Raw genomic sequence first — 21,171 nt, 5'->3', positions numbered from 1 at the left:
GCGCGTCTCTGTCGCCGCCGGAAGCCGGCGCCGCGTCCGTCTCCTGGGCTCCCGCGGTTGCCTTGACTACGGAGGGCGCGGTGGAAGCTGCGAGTTTGTAGGAGCGGAGGAGCCGGGAGCATGAGGACCTGGTGTCTGTGTCAGATTTGTACTTGCGGGTAAGGAACGTCCGGCGTTGCGGCGGCCGGGCTCGGAAGTGAGCTAGGGCCGCGGGGGGGACGAAGCCCTCACAGTGGCCGCCTCGCGGAGATGCGGGGACCCGGGCGCAGCGACGTCCCCACTTATTCCCTCGTCCCCGAATGCTGGCCGCGCACCCCGCCAGCTATCTCGGGTTAAGCAGTTCTGCTTTGTGGGTTCCTGGCACTTTCCAGGTGGCGCTAGTGATAAAGAACCCGCCTGCCAATGCAGGAGACCCAGGAAACGAGGTTCCATCCCTAGTTTGTGAAGGAGGGCACAGCAACCTACTCCAGTATTCTTGCCTGGAGAATCCCATGGACAGAGGAGCCTGGCGGGCTGCAGTCCATAGGGTCGCAAACACGATTGAAACGATTTTGCACGCACGCACGCATTTGTGGGCTCCTATCCAGGGGCGCAAACTCCAATGCCATCCAGCGGAGGGATTTATATGCCTGTGCAGCAGCGGCCGGAGGTCAGGCTGCTAAGTGGGGGAGATCTGATTCGACTGGGAGCGTGTATGCCCCACACTACTTTAAAAATTAATAAAAGGAAACAGAAGAATAGAACGGTGTGCAAGTCGATGAGTTTTCGACCCATGTTACGCTTTCTTTTATCCCTTGCTTTTTTCCCCACCCCTGCCTGACCTATATTTTCTTTCCCAAGCCCATCCAGCCTGCGCTCCTTTGGAATCTGACTTCCTGAAACCTAGAATTGGTCAGTGAGTCCTGCCTGACAACCTCCCATTACCTAAGAAATGGTCTTCTCCTTCCTCAACTTCCCTGTTGACCCAGGGATTAGATCACTATTTGCTCAGTGAATATTATGAATATGTCAGCCCTGTATTGTAATCTCCTCCAAAGGAAAGACACTTAGAATGTTGATGAAAGCGGTTTTCCCCTTAGTTTCATGGTAAATGTTTATAATTAATAATCCAGTGTGGATTAAAAGATAAATCGACATTTGAGGATTTGATTCATATTTGAAAACCCTGATGTGCACGAAAATTAATTATTATTTCTAATCTTTCATTTCTATTCAACCCAAGTTCCTTTCACATCCAGCTGTCAGGAATTTTCAGTCTTCATGATGTTGGAGGATCCCTTTTCTTCAGGCAGTTAAACGATCCAGGGAACTGAGGCATTGCCAAAGCAAGAGGAATCTTCTCTGGGCTTTAAACATTGGTAATGCTTCCCACTGACATGTCTCTTGCTGAAGTTCTAAGAATCCCCTCAGCAGTGGTGCCACCCCTACTTTCAAGTGTATGTTTGAGGTACAAGAATCATGGCAAAGCCGGGAGCCACTATTGAAGGATTCACCTCATCAACTCTTGAGATCTGGCCACCACCTGCAACTGTGATAGAGTGGGGCAAAAATCCCTGCTCTTCTAAGAGAACAATCTCATTGATGTTTCAATACACTGCCTCTGTCTATCAGGATCAAGATTGTTGGGCCCCTTTGCCTCTGTCTATCAGGATCAAGATTGTTGGACCCCTTTGGTAAATTTTGACCAGTGTCTGTTACTTTTTCATCTTGCTATTTTAATCTTTTTTCCTACTATGTAACTAAAAATTTCCAAATGTCTATTTCTTTCACTTTATCAGTCAAAACTGCCATCCGTCATATTTTCCTCTGCAGTGTGCACATGCAATTGCTCATGTGAGTTCAATTGTGATGAGTTTTTTATGTTTGCATAGGCGACATCATTGCCCACATGAAACCACAAGGATTTATGAAAATTCTGGCGGGTCTTGTGCCACAACTGAATATTTGGAAAAATATCCTACATACGGCAGTGTTCTTCCACCTCAGAGTATGAAACCCAAGGAAGAATTTCGAGCATATCGTGGCAAGATGGAAGGAATAACAACATTTAAGTAAATATCAAGAAACAATTTGCTTTACTTAGTTTTTCACCACTCTCTTGGTTTTAATAAAGTTTTCTTTAAACCATTTAGTTTAACTCTTAAAACTATTTAGTTGATTTAAGTTGAACCAATCTAAAAAGCAAGAAACTGGTTGAGTCACAACTTGAGAAAAACAGAAAGATGAGAACTAAGCTAGAATGACAAAAATGAGAATGTAAAAGGGAAATATAAAAAGTTCTGTTGATTTCTTTTTAACCTCCTAAAATCTTTTTTTTTCTGCTTTCCAGTGTGACCAGAATGCAATAACTTCCTAAAGGTTATGTTTGTATCTACTCCAGCTTTTGCATCTCTGATCTGTTTTCTAACTTTAGGTGACCAAGATGACCTCTTTCTTTTTTTAATTTTATTTTTCACTCAAGTATAGTTGATTTACAATGTTGTCCCAATCTTTGCTGTACAGCAAAGTGACTTGGTTATACACTTACAGACATTGCTTTTTTAACATTCTTTTCATCACAGGATATTGAATATAGTCCCTGTCTATACAGCAGGACCTTGTTGTTTATCCATCCAATAGATTCAGTTCAGTTCAGTTCAGTTCAGTCGCTCAGTTGTGCCCGACTCTCCGCGACCCCATGAATCACAGCACGCCAGGCCTCCCTGTCCATCACCAACTCCCGGAGTACACTCAAACTCATGTCCACAGAGTCGGTGATGCCATCCAGCCATCTCATTCTCTGTCGTCCCCTTCTCCTCCCGCCCCCAACCTTTCCCAGCATCAGAGTCTTTTCCAGTGAGTCAACTCGTCGCATGAGGTGGCCAAAGTATTGCAGTTTCAGCTTTAGCATCAGTCCCTCCAATGAACATTGATTGATCTCCTTTAGAATGGATTGGTTGGATCTCCTTGCAGTATAAGGGACTCTCAAGAGTCTTCTCCAACACCACAGTTCAAAAGCGTCGATTCTTCGGCGATCAGCCTTCTTCACAGTCCAACTCTCACATCCATACATGACCACGGGAAAAACCATTGCCTTGACTAGACGGACCTTGGTTGGCAAAGTAATGTCTCTGCTTTTTAATATATTATCAAGGTTAGTCATAACTTTCCTTCCAAGGAGCAAGCGTCTTTTAATTTCATGACTGCAATCAGCATCTGCAGTGATTTTGGAGCCCAAAAAAATAAAGTCTGACACTGTTTCCACTGTTTTTCCATCTGATTACAATCTGCTAATCCGAAACTCTCAGTTTTTCCCTCCCCCACGCCCTTGGCCACCACCAGTCTGTACTCTATGTCTGTGAGTCTGTTTTTGTTTTATAGATAGGTTCATTTTTGCCATATTTTAGATTCCACATACAGGTTATATGGTACTTGTCTTTTTCTTTCTGACTTACTTCACTTATGATAGTCTTTAGTTGCACTCGTATTGCTGCAAATGACTTTATTTCATTCCTTTTTATGGCTGAGCAGCATTCCATTGTATATATATGTACCGCATCTTCTTTATCCATTCATCTGCCACAGGACATTTGTTTCCATATCTTGGCTATTGTGAATAGTGCTGCTGTGAACATAGGGATGGTGCATATATCTTTTTGAATTATAGTTTTGTTGGATATATGCCTGGGAGTGGGACTGCTGAATAATATGGTAGATCTATTTTTAGTTTTTTGAGGAACCTCCATACTATTTTCTATAGTGGCTGTACCAACTTACATTCCTACTAACAGTAGAAGAGAGTTCCCTTTTCTCCACATCCTCTCCAGCATTTGTTATTTACAGACTTTTTAATGATCACCATTCTGACTAATGTGAAGTGGTACCTCGTTGTAGTTTTGATTTGAGTTTCTCCAATAATTAGTGATGTTGAGCAAGATGACCTTTTTAAAATGCAGATCCAATCCTATCACCTCCCTGCTAAAACTGCTCTTGTATTTTCCCATTATATTTAATATACAATCAAATCCCTTCATTGCTTGGTCCCCACTTTCTTCTCTGATTTATTTTCACTGTAATGCCCTTTGCACTCTTTTGGTTACATTTAATAGGACATTTTTCATTTCTTGAATGTACTAAGTTTCCCTTGTCACATAGCCTTCCAAGATACTATTTTACCTGCCTGAAATTCTTCCTGCATCTTACCCTAGTTTTACGTTGGTTCAACCTATGGATCTCAACTCAATTATTAATCTGAAAAGCCTTCTCTGACACCCAGTTTTTGGTGTGGTAAAAGTCCCCTATATAAGTTCTCAAAGTATCTGCCTGTTATTTATCGTTAAGCAGCAACTGTGTCTTCTTATCTCAGCATTCTATTTCCCGAAACCTATTACACTAGCAGCAGCAGCAGCTCATAGTAGGTGCTCAATATTTACTCAGTGTGAAAGACAGAAAAGTTCTTTTAAGCCTCAACTTTTCACTTGGCTCAGCACTTCTGATCTCTTTGTATCTTTGTTAATTCAGTTCTTTTCTTTATTCTGTTGATGTGCACGCTATATTCAAGGCACAATCTAAGGCGTTAAAAAATATCAATAAACATAGGTTCTTGCTTTCAAGGAACTCGTACATCAGATTTCTATTATTTAGGGTTTTTAAAATGCTCTAGAACAATGTTAACTTTTAGTATTATCCATTTTCATTTTCAAAGAAAGATCATTTTACTTACATAGCAGAGGTGGAGACCTTCAAACTTTTAGTCCAATACTTATACCTTTAACATTTCAGGCAACTCTTATGGTTCTTTCTGTAGGTGTGTGGCTCTTCCAGAAATGTGAAGATCTTCCATAGTCCTCAGACTTTTGTGTGATTTGGAATCATCAAGAAAGTTTACAGTTATAGGTTCCAGACTACCACCTAAAACAGTCAGTAGCTAATGGAGTGGATTCCGGGAATATGCATTTTTAACTAGCATCACTGGTGATTCTCTTGCTACAGACTCAATGCAGTGACCAGGTCCTGGACTGTCCACTAGGTCTGATGTGGAATGGAAAGAAGGGCTTTCCCACCACTGTTTATAGTCTTATGACTATAAATGGTCCCCAAACAAAAATCAGACAAACAAGATAATCCCAGATCGTAGTAAATGAGATGAAGAAGCTAAGCAGCTGATTGAGACACAGCAAGGGGAAAGGTTGCTCTTTTTTTCTCCACCTCTACTCCTTTCTTCCTTGATGCCTTAGTGATCCATAATGGAGATCTGAAATAAAGTTCACAATATTCATATTTGTTGAATAAAGAGTTTGCATTTAACCAACTCTAAAAAATGAAGAAAATTTAACCTGCCAAATGTTTCTTTAAGAAAGTCAATTGCTTTTCAATTCTGGGTTTTCTCCATTGCCTTGTTCAAGTAGCCTTAATAGTAAAAATAAAACTAAATAAAGATTCAGATATATCAACAAAACGAAATCTTCCATTTCTTAAATCATCTTTACACTTAGTAAAACACTAAATCTTTTCTTTATATTTTGACTAGGGAATTAGCAGTATCGTGGCTCAGATGGTAAAGAATCCGCCTGCAGGAGACTCGGGTTCAATCGGGAAGATCCCCCTGGAGAAGGAAATGGCAACCCACTCCAGTATTCTTGCCTGGGAAATCCCATGGACAGAGGAGCCTGACGGGCCGTAGTCCATGGGTCTCATAAAAGTTGGGCACAAGTTAGCAACTAAGAACAGAAGTATTTCCAAGGACCACATTCAAGGGATTTGGAACTCTTGCTTGACTCCCTCATGTTGACGATGTTGACTAGGCAGCAGATAGCAGCTGATTCATCTGTACAATTAAAAATAACGTGTCATTCTGTTCTATACTTTCCTGTACTGTAGGAAGAGACAGTAAAGAGCAGATGTCTGGACTTGTACAGGACTTTTGGTCCTTTAGAGGATTACAGTTGTAGCACAACCAAGGACTGCCAGAGTTGGCAGGAAGGCTGCCCTGAAGGTCTGAGTCCAGACATGTCCAGTGTTTTAGGATATATCAGATGAGTAAGAGTGCATTTACCCTTCACTACATCTCCATAGAAAGTTGCTTTGGGTTTGGAGGTACACTTTCTAACATGTAACTAATCTAACTAGAGAAATTAAGACTTCTAAGCTTTCTCTGTCCTCTCCCTGATTCTTCCACTTCCTGATTGCAATTTAGCCTGTTCTTTTCTAGCTGGTATTTGGGAAGAGAAAAGAACAATTCAGATATCTTGAGAAGCAGAGGTATGTGATGTCTACTATTGTTCATTTTCTAAATAGTATTTCTCAAGCCTTTGTTAAGTGTCAGGCGCTATGCTTGGTGCCTGGGATACAGTGATGAGTGGAAACAGTCCTGATCTCTGTGCTTACAGACACTGCAGTCTAGTGGAGGTGGCAATCAAAAACATCATTCAGAATGAGTATAAAATTCCAACAGTGATCAAATCTAGGAAGGGTAGGCACCAGGTAACTTGAGAGCCAGAATAAGAGGCTTGACTTTATCAGGGAAATGAGAAGAATGATCTAAAATCTGAAGGCTGTAAAGCACTTAACTGGATTAAGAATGTAAGAAAGCTTTCCAGGCAGAGAGCAGCATGAAGCAGGAAGCAGAAGACCAGCAGGGGCAGAGAAGCACAAGGTGAGTTGAAGCTAGTGGAAGGGGCCATCCTCAGTTTCTTCTGTATCCTTAGAGCAGTAAGAAGCCACTGAGGGTTTCTTTTTGGTGTGTGTGTTGAAGGGGGTATGAAAAGAGAGAGAACTAGTGAGTGAGTTTAGGAAGCTACTGAACTGACGTGGATGAGCTATTACAAAAGCTTAGAATATCAGGGTTGTGGATTAGACAGAGAAAAGCAGTTAGATTTAAGAGAGATTTAGGATAAAAAGCTGAGAGGAGGTGGTGATAAACTAAATTTAAGAGGGAGGTGAGGCTTAAAGTGGCTTCCCAGGTGGCGCCAGTGATAAAGGAACCTGCCTGCCATTGCAGGAGACATACAAGAAAATGGGTTCAGTCCCGGGAGGCATGAAGGGTCAGTCTAGGTTCCCGACTGTGCAGCTGAAGAAGTGGTGGTGCCATTCACTAAGAAGGAACAAGCGAAACGGGCCAGATTTGTTGGGGAGAAATATTTTGATTAGGGGTATAGTACTTTTTTTTTTTTTTTATAGTATGTTTTGAGGTGCCATTGACTACCTGAGAGGCCTTGTGAAAACTGGTCTAGATCTAAGAGAAGTGGTCTAAGCAGAGATGTAAGTTTGAGAGGCATTTCCATCTAGTTAGTGATGGCAGCTGTGGGGGTGGAGGAGCTGTGCTCAGGAGGGAACACGGGATGAGCAGAGGAGAGTGTGCAGACCCAAGTGCTGAGGAACTCTAGCACTTCATGACTGAGTCTAGGAGGGTGAAGCGACATAGGAGACTGAGAAGAAATCATGAGGAAGACAGGGAGAAAGAGATGTCCAGAAATAGAGTGGTCGGTAATGAAAGCTACTACTGGAGAGGTCTGGTAAGATGAGGACTAAGAGTGATGCATTTCACCATATAGAAGCCACTGTGGACGCCGCAACTGCTGAGAAACCAGGTTGAAGTGGATTGACAGGGGTGAGTTAACAAGTCTAAGAAGTCACATTGTGAACAGAGAAGGGATTCAGTGAGTTTTGTTTTTGGGAGGTTATGACCACATACAGAAAATACTGATTAGTAAAAAAAAAATGGTCTGAATAAATCATAAAATAAGTGACCATAGCCAATAGAAAAGAAATGCCAATAGAAAGTCAGTGCCAAAGAAAAGAAAGCCATTTGGAAGACTTTTAGTAATAGTAGTAGTAATCAAAATAATCATTCTTTATGTGTACAAAACAGTCATGTGTATGCTGTACATGCATATATGTGTCAGTCCTTAAAACAACCCTGTATGAGGTAGATGACATTATGGTTCTATTTTATATATAAGGAAACTGGAACAGACAGGTGAAGTTATCCAATATAATACATTTAGTGAATGACAGAGCCAGGATTTGGGCCCAGGTGGTCTGATCAGTCCAAGGCTGTGGTCTTCTCCAATTCAGCAGACAGCCTCAGTGTCTGCAATAACATAATGTTTATCAAATGCCCAGGGTGGCCGGGGTACCCTATGACCCCCATCCCTGGCAAGAGCTGCTGGGGGATCAGAAGATGAGTAAGACTTACGTCCATGCTATGAATATGATTGATGTCTAAAGGCCAGAGTCAGATGTACGTGACTCCTTTAACTGATTATTTAATGATGAGCAGGAAGACAGCATGGCTCAACAAAAAGACAGCACACCCAAACAGTTCATTAGAGTCTTTAATAAGATGAATAAGGGTTTTGACAAAGTGGACCCAGGGGATATAGTTAAAATTTTTTCAGATTCATTTAAACCTTTAACCTGTGATTTCCTTCCAGATTAGACCAAAAATTCAATTCTTGGAAGATTTTATTTCTGTAAGATCCAATTAACCAATGATCCATTGTAAAGATGTTTGGAAAACTGGGATTTAAAAATATATATATATATTTTTTTCCTTAAGATATTTAGTCACTGGGTAGGGCATAAAGGAATTCAATAATCTCTTTCAAGTAGTTTACCAACCATCACCATTTTAATATCTTCTAGACTTTTCCAGTGAAAGTCTTGAAAACTTTAATACTGAATTGAGAGAGTTAAAAACAAAAGAACCTGTGAGGCTATGTTTCAAACTTATATATTTCAGGTCGGATTATCGTCCTTATGAAATAGTCAAACAGCCTCGTCATGCACCAGAAGAATATAAACCAAAACAGGGGGTAATTGATCTTGGCACCACCTATAAACGGGATTTTAATTCTTACAAAGTGCATCCTGTGGTGATAGTTCGGCCTCTGGAGAGACAACAAGTTAAAAAAGGAAAGCTGGACACTGTCCCAACCTATAAAGGTAACTTGCCATTTCCAAAATTAAAGCGCCAAAAAACAAAAACTTAACCTTCAGCTTTGACATCCAACATCCAATTGCAATCCTGGCAGATTGCCAAACTTAAGTCTCCAAGGCTTAGGAGAAAACTTCTTTCTCTTTTGTCAAAATAATATTGTATAATGAGGGAAAAAGACCATTTGCTTCGTTGAGAGTTAAGAGACCAGGGTTCCTGTCCAAATTCAGCCACTAAGTTTTCTCTATCTCAAACCATGAAAACAAAGGATACTACTGAACAAGCATTATGTCCTATTTGTCACATTATGCCATTTTGAGTTGGCACTGCTCCTTTCCTCCCAGTATGAACTACTGAGTATACTGCAGCCTTTGATAAAGTCAAATAAATAGCAACCCTCTTCACCATTCAAGTTCTGAATCAACCAAAAGAGTTAGCAGGGAGAGAACCAAAATATTGCCTTTTATACTGATAAAGGCTGGGATAGAGGATGACGCTTACCTCTGTTAGCAGATGGTCCCTGCTACTGAACTTCAGAATAAAACAGGCATGTTCACCCAGTGAGACAATGTTGGATCCTCACACAGGCCACCTGCTCCTCTAGGCCTTCCAACATGGAATACCTTCTGCCTGCTGGCAACCAACTGCAGGGAGGAAGGGGCTGGATGATGTGTGACCAGTTTCTTTCCAAAAATCAATCTGGTCTTACAACACTGTTGCTTTGGGCAGTTCTTTATTTCCAACAATAGGCTATCTGGTTAGTTCATACTATTTCTATATTTTTTGTTAATAATGTAATTGCATATTTAGGCTTACAGCCTTTTCACTCATATGTGATATAACTGAATGGCTATGTCCTAATATGAAACCTTTTTATAAAAGTGATGCCATCCACAATAACAGTATTGATTTATATTTTAAAGAGATAATAACTGAAAACACACTTATTCTTTAAACATCACTCTTAGCAGTTTAATGGGTAAGTAAAGTGTATGTTCCCTGGAAAAGGAAATGGAAACCCACTCCAGTATCCTTGCCTGGGAAATCCCATGGATATAGGAGCCTGGTGGGCTACAGTCCATGGGGTCACAAAAGAGTCACTCTTTTTAAGACTGAATGACTAAACAACACAGTATATGGAATTAGTATAGTATGATCTATAAGTCAGCTCAGTAGGGAGATCAGGAACAATGTTCTTTGTTCTGTTTTTTAAGCTGTGAGCATATAAGACACCATACAAGGAACAAATTTTTAAGGCAACACATAGAGTGAATCTATCAGGGCTTCCCTGATAGCTCAGTTGGTAAAGAATCCTCCTGCAATGCAGGAGACCCCAGTTTGATTCCTGGGTCAGGAAGATCTGCTGGAGAAGGGAAAGGCTACTCACTCCAGTATTCTGGCCTAGAGAATTCCATGGACTGTATAGGGTCACAAAAAGTCGGACAGGACTGAGCAACTTTCACAAAGATTTTCACATACAGTGAACAAATACATTTTTATAATCTAATATAGCATATAGTAATTGCTAAGATATATATTAATTGGTATGCATATGAGATAATGTATTACATAGTAATTTGACATAAAACTGGTGAAATGCTTGTACTGGGTCTTTTAAACAACCATAGTACGATTTTCTTCTTTTTTTCTCCGTAAAGTTCACTTAAAATACAATAATACTGATAATCCTTGATGCCTTGACTATTTACACGTAGCATACACACACGTGCACACACATTCACACATCCAGTACTAGTTCTAGCTTTTCATTACCTGGGCTTCCTATAGGTTCATGTACTTCTACTCCCATAACCCAATGTTGAGGATTCCTGGGTTCCTTCTGGCCTCCTCTCTCCTGATCTTTCCTAGTGAGGAAGAGTTATCCTTGTATTTCCGGTTTGGGGGCATGAGACAAGAAAACCTATGGGCCAAGGGGACATGTTACCATCCTGTGTGATGACCACACTACGGGCTCTGTAGATCCCTCCATAAGGACAGATCTGTAGCTGAAGAGGAATCACAATGGGAAGAGCCTCTTGCTATAACCTAACAGAGAAGAGAGGGCAGATGGAAATGGGATATGATTAAAAACAAAAAACTACAAGATGGTGAGAAGGGCGTCATCTAGATTCTGGAGATGTGGCTCTATGGAACTGGTGACTCTTCATATGTCTTTCCCAAGCAGCCTTGGTTTAGAAACTTACTCAGAGTAAAGTGTACATAAAGAAAATAGATCAGTATTTGATTTGATAAATACTTTTTAGGGATTACTCTTCTGTGTGCCAGGCACACAAGGAATAGAGATCTGAATGGAGCAGGGTTGTTGACATTTAGAAACTTTACAGTTGAGGAAAGAAAAGAGCAATACAGCATGAAAAATTAAATAGTTATACAAGAAATAAATATCACAAGGAGAGGGGAATGATTCACTAGAAGATTTATGAAACAATTAGTGCTTCAAAAATTTAGACTGAACATCTTGTTCACTGTAGGCTAGTCTGAGAATGCATCAGAGACTAGCAAGTATTGATGTATGGAAAGAGGAGGGACGTCCTAAAAGCTAGGGTGAGATGAGCAAAAAGTCATAAAGCCAGAAAAATAAAAGGGTATTCAGTGAACATGGTGTGGACCAGAGAATTTCAGGATCTGAGTGATTGGTGTCTAATTCCAAAAATGTAGGTTAAGATTGTGATGTCTTGGATGTCAGACTGAGGAGCTTAACATTTTTCTAGTAGCCACTAAAATTTTTTGAGTTCTGCTACCAGATAGGATATAGTAGATGGCAGAAAGCCATAACCTCCACTGAAACAGCTAAAAACATAACATAAATTAAAAAAAAAAATTTTTAAATAGAAGCAAAGAACTAAATTTACAGAGATGGAGGAGCCCTTCCTAGATGAGCTGAGGTGGCCAACTGTTCAGTCCTCTGGAAGCATCTGTCAAGTCTAGGTGAGGCTGAAGATTGGGGTGGCATAAGCAGGGGACTCTTCTAGGGGGAAAGAAAATCAGTGGAGAACCTCACACATAGGTAGGTATGATAGATTAGAATCTATAAGTACCTCAGATGCAGGGCTGGTTTTCCTTGTGGGGTGTTTGCTAAGTGTTGAGGGGGCATGGTGGACTAGAAGACTGGGCTAGAAAGAGCTCACAGAAATGTCCCACAGCCTCTCTTGGGAACAGGTGCTTGGAAGACAAAGCCCCACTAGAATGAAGGCAAAGCTACAAACACATCACAGGTCTTGTCCGAAGAAATCTGTAATTAGAGGAAGACTTTGTCTAATTAAAGATGTCATTGAACGCCAGTCTTGCTCAGTTCCTGATTGGATCAAGGTGGTCTGCCCCACATCCTATCTGCCCAACAGAGGGAAGAGCAAGCTGTCTTCTGTTGAAAGTAACACTGATTTTAGTTTCTGTGATTTTCTTATGCATAACATCCAGCATATAATAAAACCTTATAAGACCTATGAAGAATCAGGAAGTATTTGAAGAGATAATGGTCAAAGAATTTCCAAAATTGGTGAAGGAATTCAGGCCACAGATTCAAGCAGCTTGCTGCTGAGTCACTTCAGTTGTGTCTAACTCTGTGTGACCCCATAGACGTTAGCCCAACAGGCTCCCCCGTCCCTGGGATTCTCCAGGCAAGAACGCTGGAGTGGGTTGCCATTTCCTTCTCCAATGCATGAAAGTGAAAGTGAAGTCGCTCAGTCGTGTCCGACTCTTAGCGACCCCAAGGACTGCAGCCTACCAGGCTCCTCCATCCATGGGATTTTCCAGGCAAGAGTACTGGAGTAGGGTGCCACTGCCTTCTCTGCAGCAGCTTATCAAACCGCAAAATAAACACAAGGCCATGTCTGGCAACTGTCATCAAACTTCTGAAAACCAAGTAAAGATAACTTCTTAGAAGTAGTAAGAGCAAAACTACACATTATCTACAAAAGAAAAGTTAGAAATATACTTAACTTCACCAGAAACTATAGAAGCCTGAAGACAATGAATGACATCTTTAATGTTAAAAGGAAAAAAAAATTGGGAATTTCAAACCCAGTGAATCCTAGAATTTTATATGTAGTGAAAATATCCTTCAAAATAATGTAAAATAAAGAGGTTTTTAGGGAAGAAAAAAAAAAAAGAAAATTTGTTAGTAGCAGATACATACTACAAAAGGAATTAAAGGAAGTTCTTCAGGTTGAAGGAAAATGATTCCAGAGAGAAGCATGAAGAGCAGCAATCAATGAGTCTGTAAAGAGAAAAAAAAAACAGTAGAGAAAATAGATGAAATGAAATGCTGATTCTGTTAAAAGATAACAAAGTTAAATAACCCTGACCACAATGACCAAGGAGAAAAACAAAAAGAGAAGACACTAACTACAAATATCAAGAATGAAATAAGGATCTTGCTGTAAACACAACTACGGAACCTTATTTTACAATATTTTTTCTTCTATTTCCTTGTTATTTTTGATTATTTCATCAAGTTGCTATTCATTGCATGATTGCCTCAGATGGAAGAACTTACAATTAGAAAGTAAAATAAACAGGATTTGAAAATGACTTGAAACAGAGAGAAGGGAGTGAGGGAGGAAAAATTAACTGGGTGAAATCATTACATGAGATGCCAAATTCAAAATAATGTTTTATTGTTGCGTTATTTAGGGAAAATGAGTCTGAACAAGATGGTGAACTCAGTTGGGGCAAACTAAGTTTCAATTTACCTCTTGGACATTTGAATAGAGATTGTCTGCTGCTGCTAAGTCACTTCAGTCGTGTCCAACTCAGTGTGACCCCATAGATGGCAGCCCACCAGGCTCCCCTATCCCTGGGACTCTCCAGGCAAGAACACTGGAGTGGGTTGCCATTTCCTTCTCCAATGTGTGAAAGTGAAAAGTGAAAGTGAAGTCGCTCAGTCGTGTCTGACTCGTAGTGACCCCATGGACTGCAGCCTACCAGGCTCCTCCGTCCATGGGATTTTCTAGGCAAGAGTACTGGAGTGGCTTGCCATTGCCTTCTCCGCAAGAGATTGTCTGCTGCTGCTGCTGCTAAGTCACTTCAGTCGTGTCCGACTCTGTGTGACCCCATAGACGGAAGCCCACCAGGCTCCCCCGTCCCTGGGATTCTCCAGGCAAGGACACTGGAGTGGGTTGCCATTTCCTTCTCCAATGTGTGAAAGTGAAGTCGCTCAGTCGTGTCCGACCCTTAGCGACCCCATGGACTGCAGCCCACCAGGCTCCTCCGTCCATGGGATTTTCTAGGCAAGAGTACTGGAGTGGCTTGCCATTGCCTTCTCCGCAAGAGATTGTCTAGGAGGTAGATAAATATGTTGGTTTGGATTTCAAGGGAAGTCTGGAGTAGAGATTCAAGTTTGGGAGTCATCAACTTACAGGTATGATTAAAACTGTGAGACAAGTTTGATGATATGTAGATTGAGAAAGAAAGGATGGAGCCCCCTAACTTTATGAAAATTGGTCCCACATTCTTGGTGCCATAAGACACCACAGAGAACAGAGCTCCAACTACCAAGAGAAAGAAACCACATATGCCGCTGAGGACTTTTGTCCTCACAGAGGAACCCAGAACAGCTCACTGTGTAAGGATGGAGTTGGAGCTCTGCATCTGGATGTTCATGATGAGCAAACACATGCGAGCACCTCATGGACTTAAAGCTGTTTAGAAGAAGGCAAACTTCCCATCTAAACTGAATGGCCCTTATCTAACAAGTGTAGTAGTGTAGTTGCCAAAGGACCAGATGCATTATTAGATGTAGACGGCATTGTTTGATTTTTTTTTCCATGTGTCATAAGATACTAAGAACCAATGATATTAATAAAGACCATGATGTTTTAAAGGTATTGCTTAGAGTGTTATTAATAAATATTATAGGAAAATAATAAATTTCCAGGCATATGAGCATAGGGATATTTAAAAGAGGCAAACCAATTTTCTGCACATCTCTGGAATTAATACATTGCTGTCAAACCTCGTCTCTCTAAATTTTTGCTTCCTTTTTGAAAACCAAACTTTTTTGGTAAGGGAGAATATTCTTTTCTATTTAGTTTCTGTCATGAAATTAACATCTTTTTTGTAGACATTTTGGCAACGGTCTCCCTGTATGTTTATATTGAACCACAGACCTTCCATTAACATCCTCTGGTTTCCTTTTAGTTACTGAAAAATAGTGCTATAATTTTATACTTGTAGCAAACAACAGAGATTCCTTCATGGTGACTCAAGAAAAAGCGAGTTTGTGGTAAAGCTTCATGTGAAGTGGAATTGGAAAACTATCCTGTGCAGACGAAGCTTGAGGGGGAACTACCCCTCGCCCACCCCACCACCGCCATGAGCTAACTGGCTTTTCTCACAGCATCCTCACTCCCCTGGACACATCATCTCTGATCGCCCTCCAAGGTCTAGCCTTCTCTGCCTATGTATCATGGTCTAGCCTTCTCTGCCTATGTATCATGTCACTGTTTCCTTATGAGTCTATTGCAAAGGCTTCTGCCCACATAGCTCTCCAATTCTGCTTCATGGCACCTTTCACATTCTTCTCCCACATGTATCTGAATTTGTTTTCAAATGTAAGTTCACAAGACCAAGAATGTGCATGACCCAGATCATCTTTTCTTACCAGGTCTCTACTATCCAAAAGATTGCGTGCTCTTAGGCTATTCACTCTCATTCAAACATCAGTAGTTTGAAGGTGGTGGAAGTAATCATTATTTGGTCAAAAACGTGGCTATTTTGGCAGAAATGCCTGTGACTGAGAAGTTTTTCTCTTCAAAAGAGGTATCCACAGAAGAAGCATTTGAACTTTTGCCTTTCCAATAAACACTGCATGACCTTTAGCCTAGACTCTAATTCTTTATCATGTATATCTTCTGTCTCTTATAAATTAATTTTTGGTATTTAGAGATACATATTTGGGGGTGAAGTCAATTCCATAGTATTTCTCAGCTTTCTCCCTTTCTCATCTAGAAATAGCCTAAATAACCTCAGTTGAAACATAAGCACTTCAGTTTTCCATCCATGGTCTAGGTGAGCTGCAAGAAGAATAATTAAGGTATTTAACACAAAATCCCAGGTTCAGCCCTGATGTTCATTTCTAAATTCCATACTTAGTCTCTCACACTTTAGAGAGCATTCAGTCTGGGCCCCTCACCTCCAGATGAAGCCCATTTTCCGAGGAGGAAAAATCGAAGACAGTGCCCCTCCTGGGATAATACAAGTTACCCTGGACCCTGTATATTTGCTCAGGGAGTCCTGTAGGCTTCCAGGGGTACAGTGGAGCTGAAGTTTTCTCTACTTTGAGGAGTCCCCCCAAAGTAAGGAGTAATATCCACATCACTCTTGCCCACACAGCAGGGCCCTTGGTTTTATGTTAATCCCTAGCTTTTATGCTTAACTTCAGCATGTTATAACAAAAATCCCAACCAGTTCCTGGGAACACAACCCTAATCTCCTAAATTGTCTTCACCCAAAACACAACCTTTTCGGTTTTCAAAAACAGTCTACAGTCAGGCTCAGATGTTCCATTCCCATGTTAAATCAGAAGAATCTGAAAGTGGAAAGTTGTGTGTATTAAAGTGGGGAGATAGGAAGAGGAAAGTAGAAGTGAAGGAAAAAAGGAATAAATCTGAGGGGAAATCAGTGGAACTTCCTACTTAATTGGTGTTGAGATACTTAAAGGAAATGCAAGGACAGCAATGAGAGAAGTCAGCCATGATTTTTTCAGAAGGTGGTGGTGTTCTTCAGTATTTAAAAATGCTGTCTCTCTCTTTTAAATTTTCAAGATGATTATAGAGCTTGGGACATTCAGAAAAATGAACTCTACAAGCCACAACAAACTTACTATCCCCCTACTGTGAGATTTGGAAATTCAACAACATTTCAGGATGACTATGTCCCTCGGGAGATAAAGCCTAGGCAAAGCTGTAAACCCAGCCCCGCGGTCGAACGCTTTACCATGCCCTTTAGCGGTAACACAAGTCATCGCCTTGATTATGTGCCTCATCGACCAGAATTCAAGTTGGCAAGGCCAAAAGACAGCTACAAGCCACCCGAGCAACCCTTGGAGGACCTCACAACTCACCGATGCGACTTTCAGGGTCTCGTCGGTGAAACAGCAAAGATCTGCAGACCTGCACACACCAGAGTGGCCCAGGATGCTCCATTTGAAGGAAGCACCGAGTTCCGGGACAGTTTTCAAGCGTGGGCACTTCCAGAACCGCAAGCACAGAAAGTGCTGGAGTACGTCCCTCCCGCAGGCACCATGCAGCTGCAGAGCACCAGCCACGTCGACTACGTCCCGCATCAGGCCACGCGTGTGCTTCCCATCAGGCCTGCTTCTCGTAGGAGAAATCTTAACTTTGCTTTCCAAGGAAAGAGCACCACGAAGCAAGATTTCCCAGCATGGGAAAGCTGCCGTCAGGGACTCATTAAGCAGGAGCCGCAGATCCCCAGCCCATCCGGAAAATTCGATGGCCTGAGCACTTTCAGGTCTCACTACGTGCCCCATGAACTAATTCCCACCGAGAGCTGCAAACCTGCGGACGCTCCATTGAAGAGGTCGCTTCCGTTTGATGACGTCACCACGTACTCTCTGGAGTATATGCCCAAGAAACTGGAGACCTGTCCGGCTAGCTACCCATCCCCTCCTGGCTACCTGTTTGAAACTACAAATTCCCGAGGTCATAAATTCTTCCGCAAGATCGCTCCCGCGGTGAAAGCCTTCTAATTCTCAAATCACGTTTAAAAGGAAGCGGACTCACAGCATGTTGGCTTCTCAAGGACAAAATCAATTTTCTATAGTAGAACAAAAAAAAATTTTTAAGTGAAAACTAATCATTTTTAAAATTTTTAAGCAAGAAATTTAGAAAAATCTGTCAGAGGAAATCAGGATTTTTAAATCCATTTCGAATTAATATTTTAACCAAGATTGTTCTTTAGTATGCGTTTCTGAGACTTAAATTATGTAGATTCCCATCAGAACTATTTTTAATCCCAACACACTGTTCGGTAACTTGTTTCAATCTATTATAATTTATACTTGTGTTTATACTTATGTCAAGTATATAGTTATTCACATAGGTGTTATCATTCATTAAGTGCCTTAGGAGTTTTCTAGAGCACCATGGAAAATGACACATGGATCTTCTTCCAAGACAACAGTATTTTTCTCCTTAGACTTCAAGGCATCTATGAGGTGTTCCCTGAGTCAGGTTTTCATTGGTGGCTGTTAAGATGGTTGCATTGCTCCTCACAGGGTTCAGGTTAGTAAGAGGCACCCTAACGTCGAAATCTAAGGCTCTGTGGGTTGAAAATCGAAGTACCTGAGTTCACAGTTCCAATGATGTTAATTTCTATTTGTGTTACCCTAGGCAAGTGACTCTTGTCTTTGAGTCTCAGTGTCTTCATTTGTAAAAGAATGTCTGCTCTGCCTACCTCACAGAAACTTTGCTCTGGGCATCAGGTTCCGTGATGCCTTGGAATCCACAACGTAAGAGTGCTAACCAAGAATCAGGGGTTGTTCGTAAGTCACCTAATCTCTTTTTGTACCTGTTCCTCCATTTTCATATTAGGAGAATTCCCCACTCAATACTCCCTTTCTGGCCTGTAGCAAGGATTGTAGAATAACCTAGCCTGCTTCGAGCTGATGAGGAGTATGATTTCTGAGAGGAGTCTTGCCCTCTAAAGCTTCACAAGCACCCTAGAAGTTGTTACAGAGAATGGAGAGTGTGGGTAGGGGAATAATGTGGTTTGAAGGACACTATTTCCAAAAAGGAAAAAGCATTTGCAGAAGTTTAGAGTATGACCTGGAGAAGGAAATGGCAACCCACTCCAGTGTTCTTGCCTGGAGAATCCCGGGGACGGGGGAGCCTGGCGGGCTTCCGTCTATGGGGTCACACAGAGTCGGACACGACTGAAGTGACTTAGCAGCAGCAGCAGCAGCAGAGTATGACCAGCCGCTCTGAAGAAAATGTTCAGGGTAACCGCAGGCAATTATGCACCTCATTGCCGCTCCCAGAATCACAGTGCAGAAGAAGAGTCAGGCTCAGTATGAGCACAGTCATGTCCTCCTACCCCTCCAGTGTGAAGAGCAGTGCCAAGAAGGGAGGGAGGGAGGGAATGGCGGCACCAAGTGAAGTAGACAGAACAGACTGCGTATATAAATGCTGAACATTCCCTGATGAATGACACTCTCTCCCCAAACCTCAGCCACGCCATGCCGCATGTGGGATCTTAGTTCCCAGACCAGGGACCGAACCTGTGCCCCCTGAATCGGAAGCGTGGTGTTCCAACCACTGGATCTGCAGGGGAATCCCATGAAATAAATTCTTATTGGGTGGTTTTGGGGTAATACGATTTATTTTATCTTAAAAGTTTAGTCTTATAGTTTTAGAATTGTTTCAAAATATATATCCATAACTGAGAATAAGTCCATCAACATTTGGTTAAAGTAGTTTTCATTATGTGGCAGTAATTTGTTTTTATTTACTTTTGTATTTATTAGGGGAAACTATGTTGAATTATATGTATCTAGTAATATTAATAAAGTATCACTGAATGAATTTTCATGAAGTCATTTCTGCAACCAATTTGTTAATAAATTTTCTAGGTTAAGGTATACATAATTCACAAACACACACACAGTCACACAACATTTTAAAAGTACTGGAAACTAGTAATATTATTTAACCATCTGCCAGACTTAGAATGAGTTTCCACTAAGCAAAACTTGGATGAATCTGATGAAGAATGGGGGACATGTGGAGACAAAAGGCGTAGGAAGTTTCACCCCTACCCTGTCTCCCTGCATATCCTTGTTGTGGAAAATAAGACCACAGAATTAGAAAGAAAGGCTCTGTCGTTCATAAGAACTGGAAGGACAACAACGCCAAGAGTGAACACTAATGTGCACCGTGGACTTTGGGTGATTATGCTGTGTCAAGGTCAAGCCGCCCATTGTGACACCCACACCCTCTGGGCACAGGCTATTAAAGGTGGGGAGGTTGTGCAAGTGTGGGGGCAGGAGGTACAGGGTAACTCTGTTCTTTCCACTCAATTTTGTTGTGAACCTAAAACTGTTCTAAAACAATAAAATGATTAAAGAGAAAAACCAAAAACTAGGCAGCAAGAAGAATGGAGGGGGCTGTTCAGCAGTCAGAGGCTGGGAATCCCCATTCCCCAGCCCCTTAAAACATCTGATTTATAGACTTTTGTACAAACTACCCAAGGCCCTCTCTGGGGCTTCCCTGGTGGTTCAGCTGGTAAAGAATCCTCCAGCCTTCACTTTCACTTTCACGCATTGGAGAAGGAAATGGCAACCCACTCCAGTGTTCTTGCCCGGAGAATCCCAGGGACGGGGGAGCCTGGTGGGCTGCCGTCTATAGGGTCTCACAGAGTCGGACACGACTGAAGTGACTTAGCAGCAGCAGCCAATGCAGGAGATACAAGAGATGCAGGTTCGATCCCTGGGTCGGGAAGATCCCCTGGAGAAGGAAACGGCAACCCTCTCCAGTACTCTTGCTGGGAAATCCCATGGACAGAGAAGCCAGGTGGGCTACAGTCCATGGGGTTGCAAAGAGTCAGACACGACTGAGCGACTGGTACACACAAGGCCCTCCCTGAGCGTCTCTGTGTGAGAGTAGCCTGGTAATGTGAGGGGAAGAGGAGACCTCTGAACATTCATCAAAGAAAGGGAAGATGAACCTGGTAATCCTAAATTAGCAAGCTTCAAAAAAACTGTTTAAAAAGAGTGCTGATAACATACTTTTCGAAGGTCACAGTGTCCAAACAACAACAAACTTTCACCTAGTCTTATCTCTCCACTCAGTGCTGTTTTACTCAGACACGCAGATTTTCATCTTGTGTCACAGACTTAGGATTTTCACCAATGTCACCATCCCCCTCCCCTTCAACAGGGCACACAGGTTGCCAGCTGCTCTCTAGGGCAGCCAGGTCTGTGTCTCCATCACCTCCAGTATCCCCAACAAGACTTCTTTACTTGAATCCTTTAGGGAGTTACAGTGGTTAGCAAGGAAACATGACCAGGAGATGCTGACAGTCAGCAATTGGAAGATGGGAGCCAGAAGAGGGGTAAAGACGCTAGTTTCTTCCACAGACAAACTAATGCATATGACCTGGTATAAGTTGCCTTCCCTGTCTGAGCCCTGTTTCTTCATCTACAGCACAGACTTCAAAGGTTGTGTATCCAGAATATATAAAGAGCTTTCAAAACTCAACAATAAGAGGAAAAATGG

General features: G+C 41.7%; 1 protein-coding gene across 4 annotated transcripts; it reads left to right on the top strand.

Moving 5' to 3' along the window:
- Nucleotides 1-2: 2 nt before the first annotated feature.
- SAXO2 (stabilizer of axonemal microtubules 2) lies at nt 3-19,450 on the top strand. 4 transcript variants are annotated; one of them, XM_055417903.2, is made up of 5 exons: nt 19-158; nt 1,223-1,673; nt 1,872-2,051; nt 8,723-8,925; nt 16,702-19,450. In XM_055417903.2, exons 2-5 carry the CDS (start codon nt 1,459-1,461, stop codon nt 17,643-17,645), a joined length of 1,542 nt encoding a protein of 513 aa, XP_055273878.2. In that variant the 5' UTR covers nt 19-158; nt 1,223-1,458; the 3' UTR covers nt 17,646-19,450. The 4 variants fall into 4 exon arrangements, with proteins under 4 accessions (XP_055273879.2, XP_055273883.2, XP_088685724.1 ...); XM_055417904.2 differs by lacking the exon at nt 1,223-1,673 and having other exon boundaries at nt 3-158; XM_055417908.2 differs by having other exon boundaries at nt 16-1,358.
- The last annotated feature ends 1,721 nt before the right edge of the window (nt 19,451-21,171 follow it).

The sequence above is a fragment of the Moschus berezovskii genome, chromosome 21 (assembly GCF_049115385.1).
Source record: "Moschus berezovskii isolate FMDL1 chromosome 21, NW_MosBer_1.0, whole genome shotgun sequence".
Lineage (NCBI taxonomy): Eukaryota > Metazoa > Chordata > Mammalia > Artiodactyla > Moschidae > Moschus > Moschus berezovskii.
Note: the sequence above shows the minus strand (reverse complement) of the source record. Positions and strands in the feature narration are given on the sequence as shown.

Excerpts from the sequence above, each read along its gene's own strand:
- SAXO2 (XM_088829598.1), top strand. The coding sequence starts at position 1,459 with ATGGCAAAGCCGGGAGCCACTATTGAAGGATTCACCTCATCAACTCTT. Across the intron at positions 2,052-8,722 it reads GAAGGAATAACAACATTTAA|GTCGGATTATCGTCCTTATG; the intron begins GTAAATATCAAG and ends TATATATTTCAG. Across the intron at positions 8,926-16,701 it reads CACTGTCCCAACCTATAAAG|ATGATTATAGAGCTTGGGAC; the intron begins GTAACTTGCCAT and ends TAAATTTTCAAG.